This window comes from Podarcis erhardii, assembly GCF_964252035.2.
Source record: "Podarcis erhardii genome assembly, chromosome: 6".
NCBI classification, from domain to species: domain Eukaryota; kingdom Metazoa; phylum Chordata; class Lepidosauria; order Squamata; family Lacertidae; genus Podarcis; species Podarcis erhardii.
The window spans coordinates 38,403,011-38,416,519 of NC_138510.1; the positions used below are offsets into that span (position 1 = coordinate 38,403,011).

A 13,509-nucleotide genomic window follows, 5' to 3' on the forward strand; every position below is an offset into this window, starting at 1 on the left:
CACCAGCCTTTTTGTTCAAATTTCTCCTGCTTATACAAGCAGTTCCCCCTAATATTATGCATTTTATATGTCGTTTTTCACTAATATGTTCAATTTATTGTACATATTCCCCTTACAGACACATTTTTGTATAAGTTACTTGTTTCAAGAACTGCATTTTGAGAAGTGTGACTTTAGAAGGAAAGCTGTGCCTTTGCCTGCATTCTGGAAAGTGTGAATTAATCCTAACCGCACCAAATTCCTCCATCTCTTAGGTGGTTTTAGAAAACCAATATTCTTTTGAAAAGATTTACTTTGGAGTTATGGATTCCCTTACTTATGGGTACAACAAAGCAAAACCAAACTGCTCTCTTCCTGCTGTTTTAAAAGTTACTGTGACATATTTTCTTGAATTTATGTCCCTTTCTTAGTGGATTAAAAATCCATAGTTCACATCGGTGAATAAACATTTGCTCATTGTCTAGGAGGTATAATGAGTTATATTGTAAATGGGTGTGTCTGTCTGAAGAGATCATTGAATCACTCCTTGTATCATTATTACTACACCCACAACAGCTTACTTCCCCAGGTGAGGCGTGTTTAAAATCAGAGATTGAAAGCGCAAGAGACCAGGTGTGGGATTCATGTTGACCCCGGCAAGCAAGAGAAGGAAAAATCCCAGGGAAGAAGCAGGTAGGTTCTACAGAGTGTGGGATTGGGAACTGTACATTATCCCACTTGGCACAGCTTCTGTGGCACAATGGAATTCTGTATTTTAGTTGAGAAACTGCTATTGTGCTTCTAGCAGGCTGTCGATTCGTGATTGTGGGGATTTGGTTACAAAGGTTGCATTGTTTAGTCAAGTTTTGAATCAGTTATTCTAGGATGCTTGCAACATTTCCAGAAGGGTAAGGGGGATTTTGCTATCCAGAATGAAGTAGACAAAAATAAAAATAAAATAAAATAAAATAAAGATAAATGCTGGGAACAATAGCACATGCTGCGGGTAAAAGTTTAGAAAGTAGCTTGCTTGCTGTGTCGATTGACATTTAAAAGTTATCTGTTTGCCCTGCGTTTGTAGACTGATTTGTAAAAGAGAGATTCAGAGGCAGCAAATTCGTCAGTCTCTGAAAAATAAGGTTCTCCAAAATCCATGTGGAAATTTAGGGGGGGTTTGTTCCCCAGAGAGAATAGAATGAAAGAACTCAGCTGTAGTTGATTAGTGCTATGGAGAGAGTCTTATCTTTTATGTATTCAAAGAGGTTTTATGCAAATGCAAATAGGCAAAAGGTGAACTGAGAAGAAGCTATTATGTCCCTATTCTAAAGAGGGCACCTTTGAAATAGCCTCATTTTAGAATCAGTCTCTCACACAAGCAAGCTGGGCAGTGAATATTAGGCTATGCATAACTTTGGCCTAGTTTTGCATAGGGTGCACAGAAATGCAGATGTGAGCCATATGAATTGCGCTGTCAGTCTTATATTAGATGTATGTCAAAGTGCAACTGAAAGCACAGTCAGCACTACAGAAAACTTTTATTACTGATCCTATTGTTCCATTTGCATCTTCAGCGTTAGGAATGAGCAGTGTCCCATAAATCATTGTTTCTGATTTTAAAGGGGGTTAATGCTGATATGTTTCTAGGCAGCTGACAGTTTTTCCATGACTGCATTTCCCCATTCACTGCCATGAAGAAGGCATTTGTGTTATATATGTTTGTCTATCTGTCTATCAAGTGCTTTTTTCTGAAAAAATGTTTAGGGGTACTCTCATTTTCCTACTCATATTGAAATACTGCCCCTCAATGAGGCCAAACTTAGACCCACAAGATGTTTAGGGGTATACGCCCCACCCCAGAAAAAAGCTATCTATCTATCTTGTACAAAGCTGTCTCCACCACTGAAAGGACTAGATAGCGGTCTTGGCTAGAGGAGGCCTGTGTGACAATGTGCATTTTATCCCTTCCATCTGCTTCCTTCTGCATTGGGTTTGCACTTCTTTACATTGCAGAAGCAACCACAGTGAAATGGCATAATTGCAAACCAGTGGTGCAAAGCTGGTAATCAGAGATAAGTTAATGGGCTGAGGGAGTGTCCTTTTCTGTGTCTTCATCTGTGCCACTGAATTTATGCTTTACATTCATTTCAGGTGAATTTTTAGCGTTGCGAAATCTCAGCATCATGTGGATATTTCTTTTTTTTCTGGGTAAGTGTTGGCATTCTAAGCATGCATCTACTGAAAAGAAAATGAAGTCTTTGAGATTTGTTTTTCGTGAAAAGCACAGAGGTGAAATCAGTTGTCCAAGGTGGTTGGATATAATCTCTAACTGAAACTGGTTAAAAATTGTATGCATTCTATGTAGAATTGTATGCATTCTACTAAAGACCATTCACAAGAAGTACTTGGTGTTAAGATAGGGACAACCTCATCTTTGGTATCTGCCAAAATCAAAATATGCTACTGAGTAGTAGGCTGGGGCAGAAATTATAGATGTACTGCGGTAGCAGACTGCGTAGCAGGGCAGAGGCGCTTACCTGATCTCCTGGCAGGTGAGTCGCTGCTGCTTACCGGGAGGGGGACGCGGGTGGCGCTGTGGTCTAAACTACTGAGCCTCTTCAGCTTGCCACTCAGAAGGTCGGCTCCTATTGCTCTGTCCCAGCTCCTGCCAACCTAGCAGTTTGAAAGCACGCCAGTGCAAGAAGATAAATAGGTACTGCCGCGGCAGGAAGGTAAATGGTGTTTCCGTGCGTTCTGGTTTCCACCACAGTGTTCTGTTGTGCCAGAAGCGGTTTAGTCATGCTGGCCACATGACCCGGAAAGCTGTCTGTGGACAAACACCGGCTCCCTTGGCCTGAAAGCGAGATGAGCGCTACAACCCCATAGTTGCCTTTGACTGGACTTAACCGCCCAGTGGTCCTTTACTCTTTACCTTTTTTTACCAGGAAGGGGAAGGGGGCTGTGAGGTTGCTGTGGTGAAAACACACAAGAGAACACACAGTCTTAGCGGAGGAATAGCTCAGTCGGTAGAGCATGAGACTATTAATCCCAGGGCCATGGATTCAAGAGAAATATTCCTGCATTGCAGGGGTTGGACTAGATGAACCTGAGGGTCCCTTCCAATGCTACAATTCTATGAATCTATGAATGATCAGCATATTATTTGTATCAGTTAAAAAGATGGGTGGCTGTTTGACATAATAGCATAAATACTGCTTTTGAATATTTAAGGTAGATACATTATCTCAGTAATCCTTACCACAACCCTTTAAGGTGGGTCAGTATTGAAGAGACCTGCACATATTGCAGATTAGGGGCAAATGTGTGCAGTCCTGTACATGTCTACTCAGAAGTAAGCCGTGTTTAGTCAACTGGGGCTTACTCCCAAGATGGGCGTCTGAGTGACCACCTTGATGCCATTGAGTCCACAGCAGGAAGTGAGATTTCACATAATCGCTTCTAATTTTAAGTTAATTCACAACCATACTACACCAGCTGTTATGTTATCTCTGACGGCTTCTGGGAAACCAGCAGGTTTTACGTTGCTATGATGCTTTTAAAAATCTCCTTTTGTCTTTATTAACTGAAATTTGGTTCTTGTTTCATTCTAGCTTCACCACACCTCTTGGCTGCCCAGTCTACCTGCTCACATGGGGCTTGTTACCCACCTGTGCAAGACCTTCTTGTAGGAAGAATCCATCACTTGAAAGCCTCTTCTACCTGTGGACTTGTCCAACCTGAAACTTACTGCACTCCATATGGGGAAGTACGTATGGCATAAGTATCTTTTATTCACACAGGAAAGGTACATTGTTTAGCAGCACTGGCTGTCGTTTTGTGTTCTCCACTGAACAGAAATGGCAGTATTTAAACACTAAGGGGCCTCCTCAACTTCCCAGAATATGCAATGCCTGGTTGCAGAGAAGTATCAGAATTTTAATCAGGCTTAAAGGCAAGGAGTAAAAACGTTAGATATTTCCCATAGGCTTCAGTTCTCCTCCATAACACATCCGACAGGGGCCAAGTTACAAGTTGCAACAAGCAATAATGTTCTGTATGCCTTTTCTGCTTTGATTGGTGCCCTTATTTGGTCAGTCCCTGTGTGCCTCAGCATCAGGGGAAATTTAGGCTTCTCATGTTAACTGTATTCATATCTTTTTGTTTGTTTGTTTTGGCCTTGCTCATTGAATGTCAGAGACATTCCGTTTTTACCTGTAGGAGTTTCTTGATTTAGGGCCTATGAGCATAGAGGTGGTTTTTTTAAAATAATAATAATAATATAATAATAATAATTATGTAATTTATATCCTGTACATTCCAAATAAATTTATGTTCTCAGGATACCCAACAGAGTTGTAATTTAAAAATAAATAAATAATGTGTGCAAACAGATTCAGCAAATGGAAACTAAAATGGCTCATTCAAGGAGATAGTAATAAGCAGGTCTGAGTTAAAGAATGCTTACATTAGCAGTTCTGGAAAGCCTGGGAAATTAGAAATGTTTTCCCATGGCACTTGAATGATAGCAGTGAGGTCTTTAGGTGGACCTTCTTTGAAAAGGGCGTTATAATAGCACTCTCTCTGGTCGCCACAAACAAAAATTCAGATGGCAGGTGATGGTCTCATCAAGACATAGGATTTCTGCTAGGGAAAAAAAAATGGCAACCCATCAGTATCTTTAATGATGCCTTGCTGTGTCAATTTTAGCAGTTAAAAGAGCTAATCCATTAAACATTGGTCAATTTACATCTATATTTATCCATCTATCATCTATCTATCTATCTATCATCTATCTATCATCTATCTATGATCTATCTATCATCTATCTATCATCTATCTATCTATCTATCTATCTATCATCTATCTATCCTATCTAGTTACAGATAGGTAGCCGTGTTGGTCTGCCATAGTCAAAACAAAACAAATTCCTTCCAGTAGCACCTTAAAGACCAACTAAGTCAGTTCTTGGTATGAGCTTTCGTGTGCATGCACACTTCTTCAGATACACTGAAACAGAAGTTTCCAGACCCTTCTATATAGTGAGAAGGTGGGGAGGGGTATTACTCAGAAGGGTGGTGGGAATGGGTGATTGGCAGATAGCTGTGATGAGCCTGTTGACGACTCTTAACGACTGCAATAGGTCTTACAGGAAAAAGCAAGGGGTGAAAAGGTGAAAAATGGCTTTGTCATGTATAATGAGATAAGAATCCAAGGTCTTTGTTCAGACCAGGTTTTTCCATGGTTTTGAGTTTGGTGATAAGTTGTAATTCAGCAGCTTCTCTTTCCAGTCTATTTCTGAAATTCCTTTGTAGTAAAACAGCTACTTTGAGATCTTGTATAGAATGTCCTGGGAGATTGAAATGTTCTCCTACTGGTTTCTCTGTCTTGTGATTCCTGATGTCCGATTTATGTCCGTTTATTCTTTGGCGTAAGGTCTGGCCTGTTTGTCCAATATAGAGAGCTGAAGGACACTGTTGGCATTTTATGGCATACACAATGTTAGACGATGGATTCTTATCTCATTATACATCGTCTAACATTGTGTATGCCATAAAATGCCAACAGTGTCCTTCAGCTCTCTATATTGGACAAACAGGCCAGACCTTACGCCAAAGAATAAACGGACATAAATCGGACATCAGGAATCACAAGACAGAGAAACCAGTAGGAGAACATTTCAATCTCCCAGGACATTCTATACAAGATCTCAAAGTAGCTGTTTTACTACAAAGGAATTTCAGAAATAGACTGGAAAGAGAAGCTGCTGAATTACAACTTATCACCAAACTCAAAACCATGGAAAAACCTGGTCTGAACAAAGACCTTGGATTCTTATCTCATTATACATGACAAAGCCATTTTTCACCTTTTCACCCCTTGCTTTTTCCTGTAAGACCTATTGCAGTCGTTAAGAGTCGTCAACAGGCTCATCACAGCTATCTGCCAATCACCCATTCCCACCACCCTTCTGAGTAATACCCCTCCCCACCTTCTCACTATATAGAAGGGTCTGGAAACTTCTGTTTCAGTGTATCTGAAGAAGTGTGCATGCACACGAAAGCTCATACCAAGAACTGACTTAGTTGGTCTTTAAGGTGCTACTGGAAGGAATCTATCCTATCTAATCTATCATCTATCTATATCTATATCTATATCTATATCTATATCTATATCTATATCTATATCTATATCTATATCTATATCTATATCTATATCTATATCTATATCTATCTATCATCTATCTATCATCTATCTATCTATCTATCTATCTATCTATCTATCTATCTATCTATCTATCTATCTAATCTATCTATCTATCTATCTCTATCATCTATCTATCATCTATCTATCATCTATCTATCATCTCTATCTATCTATCTATCTATCTATCATCTATCTATCTATCTATCTATCTATCATCTATCTATCTATCTATCTATCATCTCTCTCTCTCTCTCTCTCTCTCTCTCTCTCTCTCTCTCTCTCATCTATGTAATCTATCTATCATCTATCTCTTCCCTTTTCCTGAGGTGGGTGGAGCTGGAGCCATAGGAGTCTTGGTGTCTCACTTTCTAAGCAGCCAGTTTCTGTTGATTTCCTATTAATCTGCCACTGAATAAGTCTGTGTGTGCATTCTTAAGAGTCCAACAGATCATCATGTGTGGATCACACAGGGCTGGTTCACATGTGACAGCTATGAAGTGAGACATTGGAAGGTACCTTGAAATCATACAATGACTCACAGTTAATGAGAACCCAAGCCTCTGTAAGTCTCTACATGTGCAGGGGGTCGTGCATAATCCACTCCCTACCATTTTTATGGTGGGTGGGCCTCATGAAAAGGAACTAATTACATTGTTGTTTCTCAAAAAAAGCCCCAGTTTTCATTAAATGCTAGAGTATGGTAGGGTAAAATTTGTAAGTCTAAAGTTTGCTCCTGTGCCCCATGGCATGGATAAATTATGTACTAGGGCCCTATGTAAACAAGGCCATGCACTTGTGGAGTCTTGCACCTTGAGAAAATCAGATGATCTCACCAAGGCTATGAAACCTTTACCTGTGTTTTGGGGCTGTCCATTATATTCCCCTGCCACCACTGTTATTCCATGTCACCACTGCGAACCCAATAATTCTCTTACCTTTTATTTTGATTAAGTGCCAAACAAGTGGACAAAATGTTATTGGTGGAAAATGAAACACTGTTGATAGCAACTTTAGTTTTTTCTCTGAGCATGTATTGGCTCACAGGGATATATGATTAAAAATGGCTACAACAGGAAGGCAGAGTTATGAGGTGTTTCTAAGGAGGCCTGAATCAAATGTTGCGGTCATGGCACATCTGTGGCTGAGAAGGCAAACTTGTTTTACCTTTGTGCAGGAGAAGGCTTTTTGTGCAGTGGTACCCAGGTGGTTTACAAGGAATTTGATCATCACGGCACAACTGACCTATGTTTCAGCAGTTCAGTATTGCGCTTAGGTTTGATGAGGCCCTAAGCTACTGAAGGTAATGGGGCCCTTTATATGTCCAGCTATCCTTTGTCAACAACAAATTGTCCCTGTTTTTTGTTGTTGAATATATGCTATATGGTACCCTATATATAGAAATGAGCAAACCAGTGATATTTCAGGGAGCAGGCTAGCAGGCGGGGCCCATTACTTACATCATAGGAGCCTACACAACAAAAAACACTGTTGCTGTAGGTAGGTTTTATTTTATTTGTTTTTTATCTTTGATTTTAGAAATGTGCATCCAGTTTTTCCCCCTTAAAATTTTTTTTGGGCCCCCAAGAGAGTGGGGCCCTAAGCTGTAGCTTGTTTAGTTTATACATAATTCTGGCACTGATTGCGCTCATGTTCAGCACTAAAGATGACTCATAATAGTAACTGTCTGGATGTTACCTTCAAATTTGGTCTCCCAAACACACACACTTTTCTGTGCTTTCAGTGAAGAAAAGTACAGTGGTACCTCGGGTTACATACGCTTCAGGTTACAGACTCCGCTAACCCAGAAATAGTACCTCGGGTTAAGAACTTTCCTTCAGGATGAGAACAGAAATCATTAGCTAAAGTGGTGCTTCAGGTTAAGAACAGTTTCAGGTTAAGAACAGACCTCTGGAATGAATTAAGTACTTAACCCCGAGGTACCACTGTAGAACAATAGGAGAGAAGCCACTTTTTCCATGAAATGAAGAAGTCCACCAGGTGCATTTCCACTTTGCACGCATTCAGCTTTTCTGATATGTACCAGGAGCAGCCAATGCAAAAGCATTGGGCGGAAAATGCCCAAATGAGCATGCTTGGTTGGCTTAACCATAGAATTGGAAGCAATTTGCGTAATATTCAAATGCTGCCACCTGGATTTGGGAGGACTGGGACATGGCAACCGTCTTCCGACTCGGCATGCGCCAGCCACTTGCTCTGTATCAGCTCTGCAGCTTAATAGGTCAGTGCTGTGAAGACAAAGTGGCAACAGTTTCATCATCCATCTGCCCTTCCCCCTTGTTTTGGGCCTCAAGCTTCCTGGTGTACTGTTAATGAGGCTGTGTATCACGTTCCTCACTTTTGTGCCAAACGGTGGAAAAGTTTTAAAGTCCTTTTTTTTTTTTTTTGCAACCTCTGCACAGGGTATGGGAGGAGGGGCTGCATTAGCTTGCTTGCTTTCCTCACACTCTGCCCTGCTGGCCAATGTGAACTGTCTGAGTCTGGTGCCAATCAGAGAAGTGTCCCAAAGTGTGTGTTTTGTGTCCCAGAGTCTTTTGCAATCCTGGTAAGTTCCGTGCTGATGGAAGCACTCCAATCCCGAGCCTCTCGTCTGCTGCCTTTGCTTTGGCTGTGATTCCTTCTAACCTTTATACTTTGTACCCCCACAGAGGCAGCCTCTCGCCCAGGACTAGGCAAAGTGCAGCCTCCACTTCCACTATTGCAAATTATGCAAAAGGGGGCATTAATCCTGATCAGTGATTTGGAGGTGCTTGACCTCAGATTCTGGCTTGCCAAGAGATAAATCTTGGGTCCTATTAGAATCCTACATTAGTTTCCATCTCTCTCTCATCCTGGGTCAATAAAGATGGGTTGCCAGGGTTGCCACTGGTTTTCCTGGCAAGGCTGCTATGCATTTAACAGCCATGGGACAGGCAGAGGTTTAACTGGTGATGTTTTTTCTAGCACACAGATGGAGTCATGAGGAAGTGTTCTTCAGTTGAAATTCTGTCTGTTTTGCTCCTTAATTAAGGAAAAAAACCTTTTAACTGCACTTTTTAACAAAGGTTTTTAAAGCAGTTTCTAATCTTAGAGAGTAGTAAAAAAACAGTCAAATATCCAGTTTAAACGGTAGCTGGCTATAACTTAAAGTGGATTTGTTTTTATTGTGTATTATGTGTTGAATTGTTATGACTCATCCCAATGCAATAAGGAGTGGGATAAAAATCTCCCTTATTTTATCTTCACAACAACCCTGTGAGGTAGATTTTAGGCTGAGAAGTAATGGCTGGCACAGGGGCATTCAGTGTGGATTGTGGCTGAACAGGGATTTGAACACAGGTCTCCTCAGTCTCCACTCAGCACTCTAACTACTTAGGGTTAGGCTTAAAGGGACGAGAGCCTTCCCAGGAAAAAAAGTGGCAGCTCTGGGGGCAGATTATCAAGCTGACTGAAATCATATAATTAACCTCCTTCTGGTACCTGCTGTAATGGTGCATCTGTAATAGGCATGGTGCCTCTGATTGTCTTTCAAATAGTGGTGGGAGCATTAAAATATTACAGTATGATACCATTTTGGATAGTTTCAATGGCAGGGAGGGAAAACAGCTGAGAGGCTGGTTGAAATATTCCATTTTCAATCTTTATGTGAAGTGCCTTCCACAGTTCCAGCTTTTTATGGTGAGGCAGATAATCTTGGAGGCTTATACATGAACTCGCCCGTCTAACTTTCCTCAGTGTTTGTTATATGAGAGGCCTTGGATATTAAGACTGCTGTTTGCCTTAGGTCAAGGACATCAGACTCTCTCACCATTATCTTGCCTGGTAGTGAGGGGGCTATTAATGCATGATAATCACAAAGAGTGAGAAGATGCTTTTATCATCTGAGATATGGCAGGATAAGAAAACTATGTCAGTGTACACACACACACACACACACACACACACACACACACACACGGTAAGCCAAGGAAAGTGTCAGGTACTGTCTGTGGGGCCTAACATACTTCAGTTACTGCCAAGGGGTCGGCAAGGTTTATCTTGCCTGGGTGGATCGGTCCTGCGGAGATCCCTCTGTGGGCTGGATTGTGTGTGTGTGTGTGTGTGTGTGTGTGTGTGTGCGCGCGCGCCCACAATTTTCGGCATCTGCACAGACGTGACTTCTGGTGCTGCGGAAGCGAGTCCCCATTCCACCTTGCACTGGTTTAGCGCAGCACGTGAGTGGGTGGCTTGGTTTGGGAGCAGCTTGTGGGCCGGTCAAACAACCTCCATGGGCTGCTCTCAGCCCATGGACTTTAGCTTGCTGACCCCTGGTTACTGCCCTAAGCCTGCTTACTCTGAAACAAGTCCTATGGAACTCAGTGGAACCTACTTCTGAGTAAACAGGCTGAGGACAAGATTATAAATCATAAAAAAAAAACAGATGAGCTACGGCAAAAGAGTTACAGCAACTTTTCAAGACAGATAGAGGTGGTACTATACGTAGCTATTAAGCAACTAATCATACTTGTTCTTCTTCTTCCTTGGCTGTTATCATAAGTCAGAATGGTATAGTGGTTAGATTGTTGGTCTAAGACTGGGAAGAGCTGGGTTTTGATCCCCACACAGCCATGAAGCTCAGTGGGTAACCCTAGGTCAGCCACTCTTTCTCAGCCTAACCATCTTTGCTGGTTACAGATAGGTAGCCGTGTTGGTCTGCCATAGTCAAAACAAAACAAATTCCTTCCAGTAGCACCTTAAAGACCAACTTTAACAGTTGGTCTTTAAGGTGCTACTGGAAGGAATTTGTTTTGTTTCATCTTTGCTGGGTTACTGTGGAAAAAAAACCACAAGGGGGGCATTTGCACTGCCCTAAGATGCTTGAAGTAAGGGCAGAATCTAAAAAAAAAAATGCAATGTCAGAGCTGGGTGAAAGTGACCTCAATTTCTTCAGCCTCTCCAGAAGCCACAAATTTGTGGGTGTCAATTTTGCTGGATATTATCCAGAGATAACAGACATTTGAAACATTCAAAACACCCACTTTTATAAAAAAACAAACAAACCTGTGTCTCATGAAACCTCATATAGGTTATTAATATTTCCATTTTATGAATATTGAACTGAGGCATGTAGATAGGGATATTCAGAAGGCCTTTTCAAGTTTCACTTGTTTTGTGGGAAAACATGGCTTCAACTGGCATACTCCAGAGCACAGAATTGGGAGCTTCCAGTAACAGCAACAAACCTTTCCACTAGGGCATTCCTTGCTTGCATCACCTTTTTACAGGGATGTGCTCTAACCTGTACAGTTCAAATCCTTGCCGGCATTTCCTGGCCTTTCCGTTTATGTCATCTGTTAAGGCTGTTGGTCTTCTGCAGAAGCCCATAATCTTCATGTGTGTTTCTTTGCAGTGGTAAGGAGACAGCACTGTTTAGCCCAGCATTCACATAAGAATGGCTGGCTGGTGTGTTGTGGTTTCTCCAATCTTTTGCTTGAGCAGTTTCCCCCCAAAAAACTTCTTATGAAGAAGGGGGAGAAAGGGCTGAGTGAACAAGTCTCTGAGACAAGCGCTTGCACGTTTGCCAAATGAAATAGGAGTTCGGGTGATTGCTTCATCAGATTCAAGCAGCACCACTCTCTAGATTTTGATTGCAACTTGCTACTAATTCTTCAGATTCTGTCCAGTCAGGGAAAATACTAGGGTACACACCAAAAAGCTGCTTTTGGCATTGGGTGGTATTTGCTGATTGGACTTACTGTGGTTGGATGTGGGTGATGAGGGATTCATTGAGTGATTGATTATATATCTATGCTGCTTTTCATTCAAATGAATCCCAAAGAAGCTTACTATGTGATAGAGCACATAGGTTGCGAGCGGGGGGGGGGGGGGGAGAGCACCAAGTTGGCAGCAGTGGCAGGTGCAAGTGTGCCAGAGAGTGGTCCCAGAGAGTGGCAGCACCACTGCAGCTGGAGGATGGGGCAGCGATGATGCCTCACCTCATGCAGCGTGACTAAACCTAAGTTGATACTTTGCAGGGAACCAGGACTGCTACCTTTCTCCTTATTTAAGTCCCATGCTTTGCAGCTGTATGACTTATTTTATTTCAGATAATGCCATGCTACCTTTCAGGGCACAGCCCTTCTGAGGTGCCTCACACACCTAGCAAAGTCTTCGGGCTAAGATATGGCTGTTTTTAAGCCTGATACCAAGGAAATTTACCTTTCAAAGTTCATACGGTGATTCTATATGCATGCACTGTTACAGTATGTACTGTGTGAGTCATTCCACTCTGGCACATCGATTAGCGGTTTACATACACAAAGTGTGCACTGTTACTAATTTCCTGCTGCCCTCAAATGCTCCTACCTCGTATATGTTTGTTTAAGGCATATGCTGTTAACTTGATTATTAGATCAGCTGGTAATTCTGACTTTTAATCAGGGGAAAGCAGGAAACTAAATGGTATAATGTTGATTTAAACAGCTTGATTTATACAGTCCATTGCTCTTGAAAGGACGGCGGCCGTGTCCTTGCACGGCATCTCTTAAACATGTCAGCCTATAAATCGCATAATGGGGCCCTCATGGGATTGGTTCCAGACGGAGCTGAAATCATTACGGCATGCAGAGTTAAGATCAATTCCAGCATTTTTAAAGGTACTTGAGTTAAGATTACAGGCTGTTTCCCCATTCTCTGTGCAACATACTGGGAATGGGCCAAGCTCATTCTTCTAATTTAAGTGAGGTCTTGTCAACGTCACTGTGTTAGAGGCAGTATCTCTAAATGGGCACGCCAAGGCTGCAAAATAAGTTTTCCACAAGCACTGTGCATGAGCGATATGTTTCAAGGTGGGGCTGAGACAAGACTGTGTGGCTACAGGTATGTGTCAGGGAGTTTAATCTTTTTGACAGAAGTGGAATAACCAAGAATGCATGGTGTATAGTTGGTGAACAGAAGAATAGCCTGCTGGATCAGGCCAGTGACCCATCTGGTCCAGCATCTTGTTCCCACAGGGGCCAAGCAGATGCCAGTGGGGTGCCTGCAAGCAGGACAAAAGCGCCCTGCCCACCTGTGATTCCCAGCTGCTCATATTCAGAGGCATGGCTGCTCTGATAGTGACAACATGGAACTAGATCTAGAACTAGAGGGCAATAGGGAGCTTGTAGTCCTCCAGTTGTAGCTGGACTACATTTGTAGACCCCCTACCACCCCTGGCCATTGTCCGTGCTCGCTGGGGCTAAGGGGAGCTGGAGTCCCACAACATCTGGAAGGCCATAGGTTCTCCAAGGTTGGATCAGGGGGTCCCTCTGGACTGTTGTTTATTTGCAGGAGTATTCTGCAACATGTCATTGA

At 42.1% G+C, this 13,509-nt stretch overlaps 1 protein-coding gene across 1 annotated transcript in view; it reads left to right on the forward strand.

Annotated features, from left to right (window-relative positions):
- Positions 1-538: 538 nt before the first annotated feature.
- The window catches only part of LAMB3 (laminin subunit beta 3), a 56,935-nt gene continuing 43,964 nt past the window's right edge, over positions 539-13,509 (forward strand). Inside the window, exons 1-3 of the mRNA XM_081864888.1 lie at positions 539-672; positions 2,128-2,184; positions 3,588-3,742. Of these exons, the coding sequence (XP_081721014.1) occupies positions 624-672; positions 2,128-2,184; positions 3,588-3,742 (261 nt within the window). The 5' untranslated portion in view covers positions 539-623. The remainder of the gene's footprint in view (positions 673-2,127; positions 2,185-3,587; positions 3,743-13,509) is intronic.